The sequence below is a fragment of the Eutrigla gurnardus genome, assembly GCF_963514095.1.
Source record: "Eutrigla gurnardus genome assembly, chromosome: 8".
NCBI lineage: Eukaryota > Metazoa > Chordata > Actinopteri > Perciformes > Triglidae > Eutrigla > Eutrigla gurnardus.
This window is the reverse complement of record NC_139922.1, coordinates 27,346,301-27,368,428: the sequence shown is the minus strand read 5'-3', so window position 1 is coordinate 27,368,428 and position 22,128 is coordinate 27,346,301. Positions and strand designations below refer to the sequence as shown.

At 46.5% G+C, this 22,128-nt stretch overlaps 1 protein-coding gene across 1 annotated transcript; it reads right to left on the bottom strand.

Annotated features, from left to right (window-relative positions):
* Nucleotides 1–233: 233 nt before the first annotated feature.
* On the bottom strand, nucleotides 234–21,916 carry dnah12 (dynein, axonemal, heavy chain 12). The gene is made up of 69 exons (XM_084016519.1): nucleotides 21,885–21,916; nucleotides 21,645–21,803; nucleotides 21,354–21,549; nucleotides 20,767–20,955; nucleotides 20,524–20,677; nucleotides 20,236–20,327; nucleotides 19,962–20,140; nucleotides 19,589–19,724; nucleotides 19,382–19,507; nucleotides 19,161–19,295; nucleotides 18,556–18,749; nucleotides 18,265–18,472; nucleotides 17,985–18,170; nucleotides 17,701–17,901; nucleotides 17,431–17,625; nucleotides 17,221–17,342; nucleotides 17,015–17,150; nucleotides 16,785–16,931; nucleotides 16,572–16,691; nucleotides 16,191–16,347; nucleotides 15,948–16,120; nucleotides 15,714–15,866; nucleotides 15,401–15,640; nucleotides 14,814–15,059; nucleotides 14,498–14,617; nucleotides 14,291–14,400; nucleotides 14,019–14,202; nucleotides 13,753–13,893; nucleotides 13,578–13,661; nucleotides 13,055–13,243; nucleotides 12,841–12,960; nucleotides 12,530–12,715; nucleotides 12,061–12,212; nucleotides 11,841–11,979; nucleotides 11,581–11,747; nucleotides 11,251–11,506; nucleotides 10,657–10,953; nucleotides 9,933–10,111; nucleotides 9,526–9,718; nucleotides 9,257–9,418; nucleotides 8,972–9,166; nucleotides 8,209–8,342; nucleotides 7,976–8,138; nucleotides 7,818–7,898; nucleotides 7,544–7,720; nucleotides 7,308–7,439; nucleotides 7,126–7,215; nucleotides 6,909–7,049; nucleotides 6,571–6,812; nucleotides 6,350–6,497; nucleotides 6,097–6,242; nucleotides 5,494–5,708; nucleotides 5,226–5,418; nucleotides 4,964–5,156; nucleotides 4,694–4,866; nucleotides 4,366–4,506; nucleotides 4,112–4,270; nucleotides 3,719–4,014; nucleotides 3,379–3,632; nucleotides 3,162–3,302; nucleotides 2,953–3,090; nucleotides 2,641–2,874; nucleotides 2,373–2,561; nucleotides 2,124–2,227; nucleotides 1,525–1,729; nucleotides 1,290–1,427; nucleotides 1,102–1,193; nucleotides 943–1,010; nucleotides 234–442 (listed from the first exon to the last, which is right to left on the bottom strand). The coding sequence occupies exons 2-69, from the start codon at nucleotides 21,749–21,751 to the stop codon at nucleotides 246–248; spliced, it is 11,250 nt and encodes a 3,749-aa protein (XP_083872645.1). The 5' UTR covers nucleotides 21,752–21,803; nucleotides 21,885–21,916; the 3' UTR covers nucleotides 234–245.
* Nucleotides 21,917–22,128: the final 212 nt, after the last annotated feature.

Genomic DNA, 22,128 nt, shown 5'->3' with positions numbered 1-22,128 from the left:
CAATACTGACACCTAGTGGCGACAATAAGAATCTCCCTGCAGCGACTGAAGCAGGAACACAAAAATAAAGATCTCTCTATTAATTAATAGGCTTTGCTATGTCACAGTTTTCCAAGGGGGGGGCATTAACATTTCACTTTTTTTTTAATGACTTTTTTTCTGAATGAATGTTGTTTAATTGTGTTTATTTACTGCTTACTTAATAAAAAGTGTGACACTAAAGTGCTTAAACAGCTTGTGTGATTTCAGTCGTCCAGCTGGCAGAGCATGGCCACGCCACGCTTGATCCAGTGCTGAGGAGGCCTGCTGGTGGGCAGCACCATGCAAATGACAAAGTTGGTGGAGTGGCCGGTGGTGGAGAGGGTGCCCTTCCTCTCGCTGGTCTTGTAGAGAGGGCAGACGTACAGCCTCTGAGCCTGCTGGTCCGTGCTCTTCTTCTCCGCTGCGTGGGAGAGACGGAAGGCTAATGAAAACTTTATCCTATTAGACATCTGCTAAATTGTCAAATATAACATATGAATTGTTGAGTCATGGCCAAAACAAACGTGTTTTGTGAGGAAACAGTGACCTTTGATCACCTTTTGGACCAAATTTGAAGAAATGTCCTCCAGGCAAGTAGAAGTACGGATACTTGTGTTCAAAAAGAAAAGTACTGATTCATCTTCTTTACTCAAGTAAAAGTGAAAAATCTCAGTATAACTCAAAGTATAAAGTCAAAAGTATCTCTATGAAGGACATTTCTACTGGCTGTTTTATTGCAAGGATAACTGAATATTAATAATAAAAATGCATTAAAACTAAAGTAACGAGCCCGTTTTGAAAATGTAAGGAAGTATTTGTACTTGGATACTTCTGGCGAGGTGGCGTGGTTTGTACTAGACGATGTAAATCATTTCATTCGTGCTACATTTGCTGGTTTCCACACTGTGCTCATGAACTTACTGGGTTTTATCCAGATGATCGGCATCACGTCAAACAGGACTTTGGGGTTCTGCTCAGCCAGAACTCCACTGATAAAGACATAAACAGGGTTCATTGAGTCTCCTTACACAATGATATATCATTGCTTTTTCTAAAAATAACCCTTTTATGAACACGTACCTTCCTTTGTCCCATCGAGCTCCATCCAGAAACATTCCAGTGACGTAAACGCCGTCATCAGGCGGCGAGTCCGACTCATCGATAGGAAGAACCTGAAGGATAAAACCAGGAAAACAAAAGCACACATCAGTATACGTTGAGGGCTTTGTGAGTATCTGTGAGGTGGAGACGGAGGGATTCAAAGAGACCTGAAAATCAAAGCCTAGCAGGTCAATGGGGACGCTGTACTTCCTGGCGTAGTTCTGCATGGCCCCGGTGAGGAAGGCCTGCGTGAAGAAGAAGCCGGACAGCCAGAACACGCTGGGCTTACCGCCGTCGTACCAATCCTGCAGGCGCACAAAGTGGAGTAAACAAACTCAGCCAAGCTCCCGTATCATGTCATATCTCCTGTTCATCCACATCATCGTTATCAAGCCGTCACACCTGCAGAAACTTGAGCCTGGACAGGAAGTCCGTAACGTAGCTGCCCAGAGGCTTGAGGCTGGGGTAGGAGCGCTTGGCCCACTTCTCTGGAACCTTTCCCACCATCAGACCGCCCGCCACCGCCTCCAGCTCCGCATCCATCACCACCAGACCCTTAATGGCCTTCAACAGATTCTGAAGGCTCACACGGATCGTACCAGCCAGCCTGAGAGAGAGAGAGAAACAGCAGTTAAAGGGACAGTTCACCTCAAAAAATCACACCTGTAGAACTGTTTATCTATCTAACTCTTTTTGGATGTGTGACCTTCTCTCCAATATATTATTGAGACTATATAGCGCTCGGCTTGTGGTGATTTAAGTGTGAAAAAAATAAATTTAACAAAATCCTCAGACTATGTTGTGAGCGGGTTCATTTAGGAACTATTTTCTTTCAAGAAAGGTCAGCTTGATATCTCCTAACTGGGCAACTCACACCACAAACAAAAATCTAGATTGATGAATGCACTACAAGTGCGAGGAGAAATGTGTATTTCTGATTTTGTGGTGAACTGTCCCTTTAAGTGACATAGGCGACGATGCACAGAGCAGTTAGTTCGTACGTGTTGTAGCGCTCCATCTCCTGGACGAGCACCGTGTTCATGCTCTCCTCGTAGAGCACCGGGAACTTCAGGAGAGCTGCCTCTGTGTCGAAATCAGCTGGAAGCTGGGGGGAAATAAGCAAATCTGAATATACAAAATATACAACTACAGTCACGGGAAAGGTTAAAGGTTATTGGAATGCTACACCCTGCACAGAAATCTGGCTATCAACAACTGCAAAATGAAGAGGAGGTTTGGTTAGTTTATACCTGATTAAGGATGTCATTGGCTATGTCGTATAGCGCGTTGTCACTCCCAGAACTAGCCCCTCCCTTAGCTCCGCCCCCCAGGGTGAGCAGCAGCGAATCAAACAGCAGTTTTGTCTGCTGCAGATCTTTGGAAATGTCCACATTCTCATGCATCCCAAACACCTCCGGATGCTGGCTCAAAGGAAGCTCCTAGAACGATATTAAAGACATTACATATGTATGAATACATATTCATCCTGTCCGCGGGCGTTATCTGACGCGGCGTTACCTTGATGAATACGATGTAGTCGTCATAGCCGGACTTCGGTGGGGCGAAGTATTCTCCGCTGGGTGAGAAAGGGCAGCGAGGTTTCTGGATGATGTCCTGGTTGTAGAAGTCGGCCAGCATGGTCATCAGCAGCCGGCGGTCCCAGTCGTCCGTCACGCGGCCGCCATAGTTACACTCCCCGGTCAGGTAGGTGATGGCCTCGAAGGGCACCTCGTCGTATTCGTTCACAAACAGCTGGAGGACGACACAAAGGATGCACTTTTAGATCGGCGTGACGTAGGAACTCGCCCGTCTGAAGCTCTGAAGGGTCACCTGCAGCTGTCTGATGCTGATCCGCAGGTCGGACTCATTGAAGCCGTAGGGAATGTTCCAGCCCAGCGGGCCGAACTTCTTCCTCTCCTGAACCAGAGCGTGGAAGAAACACAGACCGTACAGGAGCTTCTCCCAGATCTAGAGGACAAATCCAAGAGTCAGTCTCCATACAGAGATATTCAATAAGTAAATAAGGACCAGCTCCTCACCAGCTCCTTATCGGGGCAGTTACTGAAGAAGGCGGAGTCAGACACCGGATCTGACAGGTAGGACTGCAGCAGGTTCAGTCGGAGTCCCGTCGGAGGCTCGTTGGTCATCTTAACCCCGTTCTGCAGGATCGTCACTGGGAACTGACACCAGGAATGACTGGTCATCACGATAAATCTCTCTCTTGCTGCTTACAGTTGGTCTTAAAAACGCCTTTACCTTGGGTGAAGGGTAGCTTGTGAGCCAGAGGCGGAAGTCGGGGTGGCACGTCGCCGGACTCAGCTCCTCACAGATTTTCTCCAGGGCAGACATCCAGGAGAGGGCCAGGTGACAGTTCTGCAAACACACCCACGTCCCGTTCTGCATGGCCGTGGATATCATCCTGGCAGCGATGGGCCCCTGGCCCTGCCCCAGAGAGATGGAGTGGAACTTGGCACCAACCATGTTCTTGTCGCTGGCAAACTTCAGTAAGCCTGTGAGGGGAGGGGGGGGGGGGGGGTTGTTAAATCTATTGATTTACAGGAGGAGAGCATCAAGTGGACGCTCCGTTGTGACTTACTAGCCATGGGATCAGCTCCTGGAGACAGCACAAATATGAGCGGGATGCTGCAGTTGGAGTCCAGGTAGCTCTTGCTCAGGTCGAAGGCAGGCGGCTGGACAAATTTCTTCCCCAGTTTGCCCGTCACGTATTTAGTCACAGCTGGGAGGATCTTATCGGGCCGGAGGCAGCGGACGACGATCATCTTCTGCAGGTCGTTGAGCCGCTCGCTCCACGGAGGAGGCAGAGGAGTGTTGCTCGGTTCTTTGCTGTCGTAAATGGATTTAAAGTCTCCTGGGCTTTTCGTAAAGGCCTCTCTGTGGAATAAACAACACATAGATTAGTTAGACGGTGCAGTTGTAGACATAGTCATAAAAAAAGGTCATTTTCGGTTGAGAGAGTGATGCTTTTTACTTTATTCCCTGTAAGCTGGGCAGCTCACTGGCTCGGCAGGTCTCGTCCCAGCTCTTGTCCTGGAGCCAGCTGGGGTCGGGGTTGGGAACGCTGTTCTGCAGGCCCACTCCTCCCGTCACAAAGAAGGTGAAGTCAGAGCATTCAATCTCCTTTTTGGCCCTGAGTGGATACAGGAGGGGACAGCACACGTTCACATTTCTTCATCTGAGCGCGTGGATTCAAATTCTAACGATCAGTCGGCCATCAACACTCACAGGAGCAGATTGCAGCAGAGGAGGAAGGAGAAGAGGAGTTTGTCCCTCTCGAACAGAGAGCGACACACGTTACAGTACAGGTTGTAGGTGAAGTGATCGATCAGGTATCGGAGCCTCCTCTCCAGGATCTTGGACTTGTTACTGAAGGAGAAAAAGACAAAACGTCGGAGCTTCAGACAAACACGGACCGAGTCTTTCATTCAGCATTTCAAAACGCAGCTAGATCTTTGTGCTGACTGAGTAAAGGACTCAGTTTCTTACAGCTAGTTTGCTTAAGTTGTATGTTCAGGGTAAAATGAAATATTAGTGCTTTGCAGAATCCACTCACCTGTTCTGTATGGAGTTGATGTAGAGGTTGACGAACCAGCTGAGGGAGTACTGGTACATGGGGTCTATGTTGGTGAGATCAGCGATGCTGAAGAACAGGATGGAGGAGTGTTTGGCGATGGATCTGTAACCCTCTCTGGACTCTGCTATCTTGATCTCGGTCTTCTCTGCAATCTGGAGGGAGGTTAGATCCCCACAGATCAGACTCATCAACTTCACAGTTCTTTTATTTAAGGAGAACGTTTAAGAGTTATTTGTGCGACGGCCACACCTGCTGTTTCTTGCTGATCTCGTTGGACATGATCTTTGCAGAGTCGAGGATCTGAATGGCGCTCTCGTCCTCCAGGATGTTTCCCTCGGAGGACTGCAGCGTCTCCAGGATCTTGTCCTCGATTTCCTTCAGCTGCCTCTTATTGGCCGCCGACTGCAGGATGAGCGCGTTTCTCTCCTCTTCCAGCTCCGGCCTGCAGAGGAGCAGAAACTCTAATATCTATCGAAGCCGTTTGCCAATGTGACCATTTCGACGAGGCTACCTCTCCTTGGCGACGGCGATCCCCAGCAGCTGGTCCTCCAGGCCCTCCGGTGTGATCATGAAGTTGAGCAGGGACACCTTGGTGGCCAGCTCTGGCAGGTAGTGTGGGTTCCTCAGCTTGGTGGTGATGTAGAAACGGAAATCGCAGGAGAATTCGATCACACTCTCCCCCAGCCGGATGCAATCCACGCCGCCTAGGTGACACAAAAAAATGACGTCAGATATTATGTTTCACATTTAAAAACCCAGCCACCTCACGTTCCCAGCACCTTGTTTGAAGGTTTGTTTGAGCAGCAGCGGCTCCAGCGACGGGTCCAGCTCCTCGCCCACATTTTCCAGCAGCAAGGGAGTTCCAAATTGAATACAGTTTTCCAGAGTCCTCATGTAGTCCCCGTCTGTCAGCTTGATCACGCTCAGGTTGTTGTCTTTCTCTGAATTCTTCGCCCACTTGTTGGCCTGACCCTGGGGGTCAATCATCAAGGGCCTACGAGGACACGAGCATCAGTGGTACCGTTCAGAATCTAGGTTTATCCGTCTAGTGTAAACGTCTGCCTCCTCTACAATATAACGGGATGATGATATGATGGAATGATGATATGGCTCTCGGCTTGTGCTGCTCAAAGTGCCAAAAAATACATTTATATTTGTTTCCGGTTACTCAAGATAATCCACAGAACGAAACGAGGCAAAGCACATCAAAACAATCTAGATTGATAAATCCCATTACAGGTAAGAGGTTAGATATGCATGTTTGACCTTTAAGAATGAGCTCAGTCTCAGGTTGAGGTGTTTTCTTCACCAAAGACTGGATATTTTCCTCAAATGTAATAATTTGTTAATAGTGGATGAAACACGAGGCCATACAGACTCACCACCTCCGTGAGTTACTGACGATGACGCCGTTATCGATGGAGAACGAGTCGCTGGGAAGGCCTGCGATGTTCCAAGCCCTGATCTTAATGGGATCCCCCAGAGTCTTACTGAGAGAGAAGTCATCTGCTGATGGAATCTTCTTAGACTGGAAATAGGAAGGTAGGTGTAAGAGAAATATAGTAAGCAATTAAATATGTCTGAATTCAAAGAACGTGAGTTAACAGTCAGACTAACGAGACGGAGGACCGTTACCTGGCAGAGTTTGGTCCATGCCTTGGTGCAGTCCTGCCTGAAGCCGGCGGTGAAGGCCCCCAGGTAGGCGATGACACCGGCCGAGACGAGAACGTCTCCCGTCAGGTTATCATACGTGCTCTGCAGGTCATCTGCTGCCTTGGACCATCTGAAGACAGATATCAATTCAGTGGCATATATCTGTAGAAAAGAGTTAAAATAGTTTGGAGCGTCATCCTAACCTGGTCTTCTCTCCGCCCAGACCGCCGATGAGTTTCTCAGCCCTCTCCAGCTTCCTGGCACACAAATCCACCTGGAACTCCAGCTGGACCTTCTCCTCCGTCTTCTCTTCGAACGTTTGCTGAAGGGCAGCCAGACGGTCCTCCACCTCCTTCAGCTCCGCTTGCTTCTGGTGCAGCAGGACCATGACGGTGGCCAGCGACTCCTGCGCCTCAGCCAGGTTGGCCTTCTTCGGAGCTACGACCTGAAACCCAGAGAGAGCGGTTGAGATCAGAGAACACGTTGTATACTCAGGAGAAGGCGATAGAAACCAATCCATTTATAGCCAGAAACACTGCACCTTTGCCACCCTTTCATACACCTCCATGGCTTTGATCCACTTGCACAGGCCCTCCGCTGCAGAGGAGGCCTTCGCCACTATACTGGGGTCAAAGTCAGGGTTCGTCATGTATTTACTACGGATCGTTTGCATCACGGAGGCCTGCAAAGAAGAAACAGAAAAGTCAGGCGAAGCAAAGTACAAGTGGAAGTGTTTAAAACAACAAAAAAAAACCTACAGGAATATTGTCCTTGTCATATACTCTCAGATCTCGTAAAAAGTTCATATCGCCCACCAGCTTCTTGCTTGGACCCCAGTAGTCTAAAACCTAGACAATAAAGACAACATGTTACTCATCCAGATATAGTATATTTAATAATGTTAAAATGGACAGACGATGGTGATTTCCTTTTTCCCAACCTTTTTTCCGGTGCCAGCCGGGTCAGCTATCTTATCCGGCTTTATCTCCTTCATCACACACACAGCTGACATCACCAGCTTCACCCCCGACGGAGGATTTTTCATCGACTTCATGATTGTGACGTCCGATGGCTGAAAATGAAACAGGCGGCTCAACTCACTCCACTGTCTAAGCAGCCATGGCCTGAGCGTCTGACCTCGGTACAAGGAAGCGGTGCAGCCGACGCGGTGCTCACCTTTAAGGTGTCCAAGGCTGACAGCGCTGCCTCCAGGGCCGGGATGGCCTCCGCCAGGTCGCTCTCACACTCGTTCTTCAGAGCCTGAGCGTTGTCGGCTTTCACAGTCGCTGCCTCCTCGTCACAACGCACAACTTTACTCTTGGCTTCCACCTCCACGGACTCCACTTCAATCACCTGGGAGTCATCACGTTAAACACATTCAGTATGTTCATTTATAACGGTATTCACAAAGATGGGGTCGGGACCCTCAGGCTGAATGAACAAGCTTCACCTCCATCATTTTGTTGTTGTCTATCTTTGCCTGTTCCAGTTTGGGCTGCAGGTCTACGAGCTCCTTCTTCATCTCACCGACCTGCAGAGAAACATTGTGGAAATGAGTGAATGAGGTATGCTGTAATAATAATGTGGTAGGAATGGTGCTGCGTGTACCTGAGATTCAGCGAAGGCCAGTTTATCCAGACCGTTGGTGTACCTCCGCTTTGCTTTCATGACGGTTTCTCTTTTCTGAGTGAGCAGCAGACGGAAAGCTGCAAGCAGCTCCAGGTAGGATGTGGTTGTCACGTAGTTATGGCGACCGAGCTCTGACAGGAATCTGAAATGACGGCGACGGTGTAATTAAAGACTCACAAATACACTCTCTTATAAATAAGCGTGTGTTCTACCTCTGGGAGAGCTGTTTGGCAGATGTGTGGAAGGTTTTGCAGATGGGTATGACCTCCTGCCTCTCATTTTCACTCATCTCCAGGGACTCCAGGAAGGAGTTGGCCACTCGCTCCAGAGCCTCCTCTGGCCACGGCTGTCAGGGCGGAGAGAAGAAACTACGGTGAGGATGGGAACAAATACTAGAACATGCAAAGACACGCTGCTGACACTGCTCTTTAGAACAGCATCTACTCATCCGGCCTATTCGCTGGGACGAGCATGACCTTGCAGAGGTCATCTGTGATCTTAATCCCGTGCAAATCTGCCATGTCTGTAATATGTCGAGTCATAATTCCACCGCAAATTACCTTCCATATATTAGTAGGTAATTATGGGATAATATTAGTGTGAATCTGCATCGCTGTGACTTGGAGTTTTTTTTGAAGGTTTCGTAAAGTGCAAATTCAGGAGGATCATCTCGTTACACAGCATGGAGACCCATTTGCACTGGGGCAAGAGGTCATTGTGAGTATCACATAAACATAAATAGTAATATTTATAATGAGAAATATAATTATCATGTGGTATAATTTGTTTTCTATTCTTATTAAAGTCTCAGGTTCATCTCTAAATCACATGAGGTCCCTGGTGTTTCTTTCTTAATCTCACACATGACTAACTATCGGACTGACACACAGACTGTTTTTCATATGTCACATGACTGCATGTGACATTTCACTAAAGATTAAATACAAACGAGCAGCGATCTTGCTGATACAGCACCTGGAACCAGTCGATGGTGCAGCAGTTGATAAGAGATGGAAATTGGCGCAGGCGATTTCGGAAGGCATCTCCAATTGGACTGAAGGCCACAACAACGTGAAGGTTCTCTCGACAGCGTGCCACGAAGAAGGCGAACAGAGCCAAAGGACTCAACTCCAGATTCTTATTCCCAGCCTGAGCAACGGGACGCACAGCCTGGAGGTAGAGAGATGAGAGTGACGTTAAACAGGGCTGAGCATGGCCTTCAGGAACACGGCTCTATGAGGGTCTACATTACGGTTTCACCTCCATGATCTCTTGCTTCTCGTCTATGGCGAACAGATTGGGCACCTCTCCTGTGTTCAGGACGCTGTCCACATCTTCTAGAAAAGCCTCATCTTTGATCTGAGCGTCAGTGAGCAAGAACACCGTCTTCTGACCTTTCACCCCAGCATTTTTCAGCAGCATCTAAAGTGTGATTCAAAGCAAGGAGACAGGAAATAACGATTAAAAGAGAATCTATGATGCGTCAGAATGACAGGACACAGAAGGAGGTCCTAAACCGGAGAGCTGACCTTGAGGTCCTCTCTCCACTCGGTGATGCCATAGCTCTTGGAGATCTCGGGCTGGAACATGGTCATGTGGGCCATGGACGTGGCCAGACGGGTGATGGACTGGCGTCCGCTGCCTCCCACTCCCACCAGCAGGGCGTTGCCTCCCGGCTGCTTCAACACACGGCTGATACGAGACAGGTGCTCCAGGACGTAGCTGCAGAAATCAGACATTTCTGTTAGTTATGAGTTATGAAACCATGATTTCATGAACTTCCTGCAAATAAAAAGGTCAAGTCAGGTATGCACATTATAAAAGTCGTACCATCTATTTTTTAATACGCAGATACAGATACACAGGTGGTTGGTATCGACTGATATTCAAGGCAGAAGTGTCGCTGAATTGATTTGATAAAAGCAAAGATGTTTACTGGAAGATGACGAGGTTCATGCGATTCTTGTGCATCTGGTTGTATTCTTCGAGACACGACTGCACCACTTGAGAGAAGCCATCCATGGAAGGCACCTCGGTGTACAAACGCTCATCGTCCTCCAGGTCAGGGTTCATGTAGTCGCCGAACAGGAGATTCTGCATGTCTTCCTCAACCAGCTGAGAAAGGAAGGTGATATACACGCCACATATCAAAACAGATATGTTAACATATGAAGTGCCTTGAATTTACATTCTCTCTACTGGCCATCAGGGGGCGACTGCTCTGGATGCAAAAAGAAGTCTGATTATATGAAGGTCTATTAGAAAAACTTCTCTCTTGATTTATTACCTCACTAAACACTGTAAACATGAGTTTATGGTCTTCAATCCAGCATGATGTTCATTTAGTACATTATGGTCCATTTAGAGTCGAATAGACGATAGATCAGGGTATGCTTTAGGGCGGGGCTTCCTTGTGATTGACAGGTCGCTACCAGTCCGGTCTGGGTGTTGTCTATGTTTTAGAAAAAACCCTTTCAGTGTGTTTTCAGACCAGTCAAGTTAATTGTAATCCTTTTGAATGACAGTATTGGCTGTACTTGGCTCCACCCACTCGTGTCACTTCTGGTTGCAAAAACCAAGATGGCAACCGCCAAAAAGGCTTCAAAAGTCCACAAACCAAGAGGTTCCATCATGTCAAATATAAGTGAATCTCAACTCACTCTGCTGCTTTGTTTGAGGTGATCGAACACCTGGTCAAAGGACTCCTTGAAGTGGTCTTTGAGGATGCGGTTCATCAGCTGGTAGAGCCACGCTCGGTCTCCGTCATCCACCAGGCGGTCGTAGAAGACGCGGAAGACCTCGTGCACAAACAAGCGTATCATGGTGCGTTTGTTCTCCAGGGAGTTCTTCTTCAGCAGCAGGCAGCCTTGGATGACACGGGAGAAGTCCCGCAGGTTGAAGGTGTAGTGAGACTTGGCTGGAGTTGGAAGCAGGTTCTCCACGGCTTTTTTATACACCTTTGGGAATTAAACGCATACAGTATTCAATACAACGTTATATCTTGGTTTTTATCTTTTAAACTTCAACCGTATAATGCTGCCAGATGTGTTATTTCTTTCTTGTAAATGTGCCCCTTTAATATCAGAGAATATCTAAGTTTTTCTTGAGTTCCTTTCCATCATCATATTTAAAGCATTTGAAAAGACAAGATATGATTTATAAGAGCCTTTTACACATGCAAGAAAAAACACAAACATATCCATCTCATGTGAACCGTTTTCGTGAAACCATTGTGTGTTTTTGGGGCGACTCACTTCCATCGTAGCTGTCACTATTTGGTTGCCAATAGTGAAATATTCAGGTGGGAACGCGTTGTTTTTGAGATGGAAGGCCACCACGCTGGAGAAGATGCGAACCATGGTGTCGTCACTGAACGCATTGATGCTGAAAATGTTCAAGTGCCGCAGGAAGCGAGATGTCACGGCGTTCCTCCCGCCACCAGGGGGCCCCATAGCTGAGATGAGCTGCAGGTCAACGAGGGAGATCCTGGAGGTATCCTTCAGGTCATACCTGCCAGAGTGGAATGGTTACTTTCTTCATTACGATGCTCTTCATTGTGATATCTAATAATAGACGGTTCATACCAGTGTCCGTGGTCTATGAACTGTCGCAGAAGCTCCACGGGAGGCTGCGCTCCAAACTGCTCCAGTGCCGGCATGTTCATGTCGTCCACAAAGATGACACACTTCTTTCCCATGGGAGCCCCGAACACTCCCTTCCTTCTCTTATCTAACCTGGACATGATGATGTTCTGGAAGATAAAACGACTACAACGTCAACAAATTAATTCCTTTAAACCCTTTTGATTATTCATCGTCTAACCACGTTTCCCCTGAATGCTGACCTGAGTTTGGTTGGCGCTCGTGCGAGCTGAAAAGTTGATAAAGAAGGAAAGGTAGCGCTCTTTGTTCAGATTGTTCATCAACTTCTCCTTCACATACACCGACTTCCCAGTTCCAGTAGGGCCAACAAACAGGAGAGGCCTAAGCAGAGAGACAGAGGAAGGATGTGAAAAATAATAATGTATACGTATCAGAGCCACCGTGACCGACTAGAATACTCACACGCCGTATCTGATGCAGAGGTCCATGAGGTAGGTGTAGCGCACTGTATCGATGGTGGGAACAATGATCTCCTGCACTTTGGTGTTTTTGTCCCCAAGGTTGACATTCATGATGACATCATTCCAGTGAGCCCAGCCTCCTTTTCCTTTAAACTGTTCCAAGAGACGACTGCATGATACACTGATATTTGAATTAAAAGTGAAAAAATCCCCCAGGTGTAATGTCAAGTCTCCTAATGTTTTGTGCAGATTCCCCGCTTGAAAGGGTCCTGATTTGTCTAAATGATGAACTGGATTTCACTCCATTTTTCCCTCTTTTATTTTGGCAAATTCAGCAATTAAATGACAGTCCCACTTGATTTATTGCTTCAGCCATTTCTTTGAAGGATCTGGATTTTGTAGGTCTCAACAGTTTAGTCTTTTAGCAGGTGAAAAACCTTTAAACCGCAAAAGAAAAAAATACACAATACCTTGTAGAAATAGTCGTACACCAGTCCTTTCTCATCCATGGGACAGTCCCACTTCCCCACAGTGGCGGGGATCGGGTGTTCCTCTGTTCCTGACACCGTCGCCCTGAAGAACTCACTGAACTTCTCTCTGCTGTCGGAGTCACAGCTGCCGCCCACGGACCACACCAGGGAGAAGGCGAACGCTGCCTGCAATCAGAAAGGAAGATGTTATTTTATACTGAGATGGAAAAGTCATTTATATGGAGGTGCAAATGTTGTGCAGAGAACCGTTCCAAAGCAATAAGTAATGACATATGATTCAGTCTTTTTACCATGATCCATGTGCGAAGAGTTTTATCCCCAGCGCTGGTTTTTACAGGTTCAGTGAGCAGCATCTCAAAGAGTCGACACAAGGACACCACGGTGTTACTGTTGCTAGTGGAGACAACTTCCTGTAAATAAAACATACATATATAAATGTAAACATAGCCTGCTAAATGTTCCACAGATATGTGATGGTGGTTCACTGGACTTCACTGGACTCACTCTGCAGTGTTTCCGCAGCGTCCTGAGGGCCGGGGGCAGCAGCCAGTGGAAGAGCTCCAGCAACAGGGAGCGGTGGTCCGGGCTCTGCAGGGCATCAGGAAGAGTGTTCATCCAGGAAATCACCAAGGGCTCCCAGCCCAGCTGGGACGGCTCCATGTAGATCATTCCACATCGACTGACTGTGGCGGGCTGGAACAAGAACAAAACCAGAAACACACCTTTAGAATCTCAAATCACAAGTCACAAGGACAAGGAAATCACAAGGACAAGAGTCCTCTTGGTGTTCCTCAAGGTCTTGGCTACTTAGAATGTTTTTTGGAGAATAGCCATCACTTCCATCATTGTGTTCCAAGCACTTTTAGCCTTTCACAATGTATTTTAATCAAGTAATTCAGTTTTAACTTGACTGGATCTAACATCAACCTTCAGGTTCCCAGCTTCCAAGTGATGAACATAACTATCTGTTACATTTTAAGACAGAATAATCAAATGAATTTATTAAAACTCCAGAGCCCTGACTCACCGAGGCCTGTGACAGATCCATTGCTTCAAAGATCAGACTCATCTGATTGGACATTTGGATGATCTCGCCGCTCATCAGGCACAACTGTGGAGGAAGAGAAGAGCAAGACAGATCTTAATGGAAGCATGTAGAGGAGAAATTCATTCATCAGGTGTATTTTCTGCGTGTTACGCACCTTCTTGTTGTCATCCAGCACAGTGTTCATGCTCTCAATCCACAGTGTGTCTATGGGACCATCAAACACCACCCATTTGCGGTCCGGCGTGTCAGCCGAGGCAAACTCACGGAACGTGTTGGCCACGATCCCGTCGGTCCACTAATAACCAGGAAAAAGGACTCAGATGAAGAAAGAGCTTCCTGTTGTGTCCTAGACGTGTACATTCTGTAAATACACCGATGCTGTGTTTCTCTGTGAGACAGAATAAATACACACGGGTCTACCTCGTGGGAAACCAGGTCAAACTGTCCAAAGAGCTGTCCCATGGTGATGGACTTTGGGTTCAACGTCCTGAAGATGACCCTCTCCTCCTCGCCGTGGCCTCTCTCGTTCATGAGAGTCAGCGTGTCGGCGAGAACATGGAGCACTTTGGTTTTACCAGCGAAGGGCTCCCCCACCAGCATGAACCTGATACAGAAAAACCCCAATATTATTATGCGATGGGAAATACTCCCTCAGAGCCGTGTGCCAGCGTCCTAACTGCAAACATACATACCCATGCCTCACTATCATCATCTCATATGTCTGGATCATCTTCTCTAAGAAGACCCGTGACGGCTGTACATTGTGATTTTTACAGCACTCCTCAGCAGCCTCCAGAAACAGCTGCCGTGGATATGAAAAAAAAACTATACTTTATAAGAATATATCAATAAATACACAGGTAATGTTGGAGTTTCCATAGGGCTTCCATAAGTCTGACCTGATAGTCAGCCTCGGGGAGGGAGATGCCTGGGAACAGGTCGCTGGTGATCCCGTTGAACAACGGGATGTCGTGGGAGAGAAACTTGGGCTCATTAACATCCTTTATGGACCTCAGGAGCTGCATGTTGTTATTACATGTGGGGAGAAAAGGGTCAACAACTGCAAACCAATTAACAAACTAGAGACGTTTATAATCCTATATAATAATTATCTCAATCACACAATACAGCAGAAGTCCTTCCAGACACACCTGGCAGAGGTCTGCACTCTGCACCGTTCTAGTTCTGCAAACACATTCATTTCAGCACAAATACCAGTATGTCCTCGTTCTCATCCGGATACTTGAGCTTGAGGTTTCCCGCGGCCACCAGCACGGCTTTGACGGCCCTCATGCCGTAATCATAGTGGAACTGGGAGGAGAGCTGCTCTGAACAGAGTCTGTAGGTCATCACGATCTTCACTGACAGAGGTTTGGCATTGAGGAAGCCGTACGAGTACAGAGAGATCTCTGCTATCAGTGCGTAGTTGGGGACCATCATGGCCACCGTCCGGAACAACACCTGCACAAAGAAATGAAGGGTGAAGATGGAGCTAACTGTTTGTTTTCACCCTGCTATTCTTGTCTTTCATTTAGATTTATGTATGTGTTTATGGATGTATATATTTGTATGTATATATATATATATATGTTGTGCTGTATAATGTACTCCAATTTTGATTTCAATATAAATTTGAATGAAAAAAACAAACACACTTCTTTCTATTACACTGAAGGGTTGCAAAAGCACTACCGATTCATTAAAGTGTATAATTTGCTTTAGAGCTGGCATTAAATAAGGTAGATTAATATAATCAATAATTCAGAGAAGCAGTAGTAAGGGATGATATTTTTGGGACTGACCTTCAGGTTGTCTGGGAGCTCTGAGCGTCCTGCGTAGCCGGGGTTCATCGTGATGGACACAAAGCAGTTGGGATTGAGTTTGAGCGTCGTCCCTTCGAAGTCAAAGTACTCCAACTTCAGCTCCACCGCCCTCTGGATGCAGAGAACCTGCTGGGCCACCACAGACAGCACCTCCAGCTCTATACGGTTGAACTCATCGAAGCACGCCCACGCACCGGAGGAAGCAAGACCTTTAAAAAACTAGACCAAAGGATTAGTTAAATAAATGTAAATGTACTTGCATGATATAGAATTAAAAGCAAGCTGGTGTTACTTTGCCCATAGCGAGGTAATCCAGGCCATCAGAACAGTTGAAGACCACACACTGAACAGCTAGAGCTTTGGCCAGATCTTTGGTGGTCTCCGTCTTTCCTGTTCCAGCCGGACCCTCAGGGGCACCACCCAGATTCAGGTAGAAAGCACCGATCTGAAAACAGAAAGGGAGCGAAATAACTGATCACTCAGCGTTACTCCAATAAGAAAATAAAATACGTGTCAGATATTTTACCAGGGTCCTGTAGCATCTGTCGGTCAGTGGAGTGATGACCAGACGCGGTGAGTTCCCCAGGTACTCATAGGCGTACTTAACATCGCAGTTGATGATGCGAACGCGAACATTGTGGTCGCTCCAGTAGTAACGAAGCTGGGCCAGCCACTGGAAGTCCGTTTCATCCGAGACACCTGTTAAAAACACCAAGTATTTCCTCAAAGCTCTGTTAGAGTCACGTCTGCGTCCGGCGCCGTGCGGTACCTTTATCGATAAGCTCCATGACCACATCCCTGGCATGGACGTCGATGGTGACCAGCGCTCCCAGAGTGATGCGTGTTTGTTTGGGTAGTTTCCCTCTCACCAGCTCCACAATGTCTTTCAGCTGATTCTGAAGTTGCTGATAGTAGTTCTTCAAACCCTTCAGAGAACAAAAGAAGAAATCAGGTCACCGGGTCAGGAGTGAGACACATCCCTGCTCTACCTCTAGACTATAGTTAATGTAATATGTACACAGCACTGTTAATCAATCGGATTTCATCTTTATAAATTAAGTTTGGATTTTAATTATGAATCTGCACAACTTTCATCAGAATTGTACTAAATAAAGTAACATTTCCAGAGAAAAGCGGTGTGAATCCCTACCTCAGCTCCTGCACTGATAGCTTCATGAACCTCCAAGGTCCAAAATATCTGCGAGGTGCAGAGGACCACTTGCCCAGGCCAATCCCTGACCCACTGGCTCCGTGCTGTCTCGGCGTAGGCCTGTCGGTGCAACCACACTCACGTTTATGTTCACGCATCATAATCACCATCACAGTACTGTGTATCGTTTAAGGTGCGAAGGCGGGATCTCACCACCCGGGAGCGGGCTGCTACGTCTCTGACACTGCGAACCATCACGTCCTCCACCTGCAGCAGCCACTTCTCCACAGCTCCTTTGGCTTCAGACGTGGAGATGTTTTGGATGAGCTGAACACGCTCACCCTCACTACTATACATGGCCTGGGCGAGAACAGTATGCAACTTAATAAAGGTTTAAATCGTGTGGTTTCATGTACCAATAACAATACGTGTGGCCGCCTTGCCTGGATGTCCAGATTGGGCAGGAAGTCCAGTTTGGAAATACCCTCAAAGCACTTCTTCAGATGGGGCTGCACTCGCAGTGGGTCCTTGGTCTCAGACAAAATCTCCAGTATTTCATCATTGGACAAGAAGAAGAACCTGGCAGTGGCATTAGTTGTCAGTATAAAATCAGAGGTAATAACCAAGAATTAGACAAAAGAATGTTTACCGCGGAAAAAAGAGACGCTTCTTCTCCAAATAGGCATTCAGTCCTTTCATGATGGTGTCCAGGAGGGTGTTTGAATCTTGGAGTTTCTCGAGCAAACCTTGCAGTGAGGTTGCTGGCAGAATCTACAATTACGAATCGGCACAGTTTGTCTTTTAGATTCTCCTTGTTCTCAGAACAATGTGTCCATAAAGACGACTACCCACGACCTACCTTCGGGTCCTTAACACAGTGCCTCATGACCTCTTTCCAATTTTTGTCAACAGTTTGGAAAAGTCGTCCCTCTTCTGGAATCTGCTGCATGATGTCCTGAGAGGAGAAGATGGGCTCCAGGTAAAGCCACTGGGCCTGCACCTTCAGCCATTCATCGATGGTCTCTTGGATACGAAGTAGACGCTCCTCCCACAGCTGAGGTCCAAGAACAAAGGGTTAAATTGAGAATTCATTCAGTATCATTATGTGAAGAAACTCTCTAAAACTAACCTTGATCTCCTTCTCAAAAGGTTTGATGAAAGGTGAGCCTCTCATCGTCTGGGTCTTTACAATCTGGTCATCTAGCATGGTCTGGATCTCTTCCAAGGCGGTCAGGATGGACACGCCGGTCTCTCTGTAAGGTTGATAGTGGAAGGAAATAGTGTCCCAAACGTGCACCATGGTTTGCAAAGCCTTCTCCAGGGAAAACTCCTGTCGAGACATAGAAATGGGACACATCGCATTCAGCACATCCATTTAGTATGAAGGGTTTAAACGCTGTAGAAGCCTTTTACTTTACTAGCAGCGGCGCTGACGGACTCAAACTCTTCCAGGTAAGGGGTCAGGTTCAGTTTGAGAACTTTGCGTAGCGTCGAACCAGAGTCGGGAGTGAGGTCATACGCCGCGACCTCTGACATCTGATCCCAGTGGCGAGCTCTGATGCCTGGATTACACAGGATGGACACTACAGGGATGTGGTCCTGTTGACACACACACACACACACACACACACGCTGGTTCAACAAACAAGGCTTCCCTTAAGACTTTAAAGGAGATGACAGTTCCATACAGTACCTTGAACCCTTTGATCTGCTCCATTACAGTGGAGCACAGAAGGATTGTGGGGCTTTCCTGCCCCCTCGTCGTCCCACCAACCTCTTGCTCGGCCTTGTTCTGCTTCTGTTGGAACAACTTGAGCATCTTGAAGATCTCCCTGAAGAACTCATCCAGTTTCACTTCCATGCTCTCGCCATCTAGGTCCTGGAAGGAACCGTCCATCCATCTACTCACACAGATAAGATGAGAGCTTATCGGGGGAAATGATTTTAACGAAGAGACGACAGCACATCAAAGCTGAAACCAGACCTGTCTTCTGTGCGCTGCCACTTCAGCACAAGTCCAAACAGCTTCTGATACGATTCGATCCGCTCTTTGATGACCTCCACCTCTGGGTAACACGTTTGCTCCCATTCGTAGAAGGCCTCTTCTTTGTTGATGAAGACGATCAACTTCTCAGCCTCCTGGAGGAGTTTCTGCACCGTTCTGACATCCGTTACGTACTGGCCAAAAAGTGATGATAGGAATATTAGATTTCTATTTACATATATACTGTATATATATATACACATATATATATATATATATATATATATAAAAAATCCCTTTTGATGTAATTGTATTGCTAGGAAACCATACTAAAATTAGGTTTTATGAAGTTTTTGTACAGTTTTGTACATCACTAATATCATTGAACTGATACTGACAAGGAATTTGAAGGCATTGAGAGATTAGGACTTAGATAAAGTGGGGTTAATGGTTCCACTTGCTAAGCTCACAGGCTACCAGGCTTGATATCGTGCAGACAAGTATGAGTGTTACTGATCTTCTTATCTTACTTTCAGCAAGAAAGCAAATGCATGGATTTCCTGAAATGCTGCAACTATGATCTGAAAGTGTCCATGACAGCGTACCTGCTGGATCACATCCAGCTCAGAGTAATAGAGGAACTCCTCCGTCCTGCGTTCCAACTTCTTCAGCTCTCCTGCTAATCTTTCTCTTGCAGCGAGCAGATCCTGCTCACCTTTCCTCATGGCCTTCTGCATCACCTGGAAAATGACATGGCCGCCCAGAATCAGGTCATCCTTACAAAACCACCCTGATATTCTCTTGTCGGCAGGCACGAGAGCATTACCTCATCACTGAGTTCAAAGACATGGAGGATTCTGCTCGGCCAGAGAAAGACGGTTGTATTGAGCTCCAGATCCTCTGACTCGATGGGGTGGACCTCCAGGAGGTAGAGCACTCTACGGTAGACTTCCTGTCGGAACGCAATGTGATATAAGATGAGTGAAATCAACATGCTTGAGTATAAGGAAGAAGCGATCATCAGATTATTCACCTTTATTCTGTCATTAAGTTCTGGGATAGCCTTCGTCTTGGTGAAATGAATGTGCTCGGTGATCTGAGCCATGTCCTCCGTGCTCTCTGGTACCTTCAGAACGTTCTCTCTGGCGGTTTCAAACTCAGAGCAGATCCTTTAAACAAACACAAAGAGGATTGTGAAAGAATCCGAGCGTTTCAACAGACAGTTGTTGTTAAAGATCCAGTGTGTAACACAAGGAAACACAACGAAAACACAAGGATTCCTCTTTTTTTTAGGTGATTACAGCTTAAAGAAAACATACTTATGAATAGTATATTCCATTTCTGCCAATAAATCCCCTAAATGCTACGCACTGTTCCTTTAAAGAATGCTACAAGAAGAGACTGACTGTAGATTTTGCTGTCGGTGGCTGGAGACCAGCTTCTTCAGAAGTATTTCAGCGTAGTGTGTGGCTTTGTTGGCGAGCCCCGTTTTCATCTCCTCACAGTCCAGATGGACCATCGAGAAGTGGGCTTTCGCTGGGAGGCTGGTAATCTCCTTTGACAGAACACGAAACTCCTCCACTTGCTTCAAGAAAACAAGTGATCACACATTGACTGTCATCAGCAAGAATAGGTCTATAACATATATGCAGCATGAATGAGACTTCATAAGTTAGTCACCTGAGTGTACTCATCAAAGGAGTGCTCTTCTTCCATGAACCTCTCCACTCTGAGCCGTGCCGCTCCGTTGACGAGCCAGTCGTAGTTTTCAACTGCAAAATAAAGCTCAACCCGTCAGCAATAAATGGAAATAAAATCAACGAGGTGATGAAAGCCAATTATTTAACTCTAAAACATTGTGATGTTGGGACTTGAGCATATTCTAGTCCTGCTCAATGTGTTACGTGTCCTGAGATGACTTCTGTTGTGATATGACACTATAAATAACATTGAATATAATTGAATCACCATAGTTTTGGAAATGTTCGTCAGGTTCCTCTAGATTCTTGCACACAGCGGACTTCACGGTGGCCCGAGCCTCAGCGAGGATGTGATCCGCCACCTTGGCATCCACAAACGAAGGTACGGATTGTGCCAGCCATGATTGGACCGTCTGCACTCTCTGTCAAAATATATATATATATATTTATATGAAGAATGTGTCATAAAGTGGTCATTTTTCCTTTAAATCGCTCTTACACATCAGCTCACCTGCAGTGTGTTTGTGATGGCGTTGAGCATCTCAAAAACAGCAGCTTCCAGGTCTTGCACGGAGGGATAGATCTCCATCTTTTCATCATCGAACGTCAGAGCCATACGAAAGACGGGCAAGCGCTGACGACTGCTTGGATCAAATAGACTGACAAACTCCTCTACACTTGTCTGAAGCAAGGACTTTAACTGGGAAGTGTCAAAAGAAAATGTGCAATCAAGGAACGTACATGCCAATAAAGCGACAGAATCCATACATTTCATTAAAAAACATTTAAATACTGGAGTGCTGCTTATATAAAAAACAGATCGGGGATCAGATCTCATTGCAGCAGGCTATAAATGTACTTGATTGCATAAAGTGAGGAGATTATATTTGACAATCTTCCTTGTTCAATTCAATTTACTCCATATGCAGCATTAAAAACACAAACATGTCACAGTTGTGGAGGTGTGTCTTAGTGGACTGCCTTGCTAAAATGATAGCATAGGACTGTATGACATAATTCATATATCCATTTGCCGTTTTTGATTCAGCAATGAGTGAAACAACCATAATATAAACACGGTTAAATTGTTCAGCTCACCTGATTGGAGATGAGAGTGCACGCACAGTCATACAAGGAGTCCAGTTTGTCCTCTTTAACTCCCTTCAGTGTTGCTGTACTTGTTAACATGTGGATGACTTTGGGAAACCAGGTATTCATGAGACGATCTTCTGTCCTCTTACACTCCACGGCTATTTTGTTCCGTAGGCTCGTACAGTCTACGGGTCCTGAAGCACTGAGGCCAAAACGGAAAGAAACTCTCTGTGTGATCAGAATCAGCAGCTCTGTGCTTATTTTAGCGCCGCGTTGTGTTATTGTGTCTTTCCTTACCTGCATCCTGACAGATCAACCAGGACCAGTGGAGAAAATGTCATGTGGCCAACATCCAAGACAGTCTGCATTACCGGATGAACAATGTGCAAATTTGCTTTCATCATACTGCGGCTTCTGTTGAAGCTGTTACGCCTCGGTTGGGAGAAATCAAGAATTCTGCAAAAGATTGGAAATGTAAAGGACATTAAACACAGAACAACTGTTTGGTTGTTTTGGGTAAATCATTTAGACACTCACTTTGGTTGGACAGCTGTCTGTCCATCTAAGAAAGGTCCTTCTGTCTGTGGATTCTTCAGTATGGTGTCCCCTACAGGGAGTGAATATGCCACAGTGAGACATGCTTTAACAGGAAGTCTACAAGGACTCAGAGATCAGAGCTGCCAATACCTCCGTGCTTGACAATCACATCATGGAAGTCGTCTCTGACTTCCTTGCAGAGCTCCTGGAGGAGTGTGTTGGCCTCGGGCCCCTCTTTAAGTCT

What these genes read in the sequence shown, in the direction of transcription:
- dnah12 (XM_084016519.1), bottom strand. Translation starts at nt 21,751, where the DNA reads ATGATGAAAGCAAATTTGCACATTGTTCATCCGGTAATGCAGACTGTC. An exon ending in ATGAGAACGAGGACATACTG is followed by an intron (nt 14,618 to 14,813) that starts GTATTTGTGCTG and finishes AACAACATGCAG; the next exon opens with CTCCTGAGGTCCATAAAGGA. An exon ending in CTCTGCATCAGATACGGCGT is followed by an intron (nt 11,980 to 12,060) that starts GTGAGTATTCTA and finishes CTCTCTGCTTAG; the next exon opens with GCCTCTCCTGTTTGTTGGCC.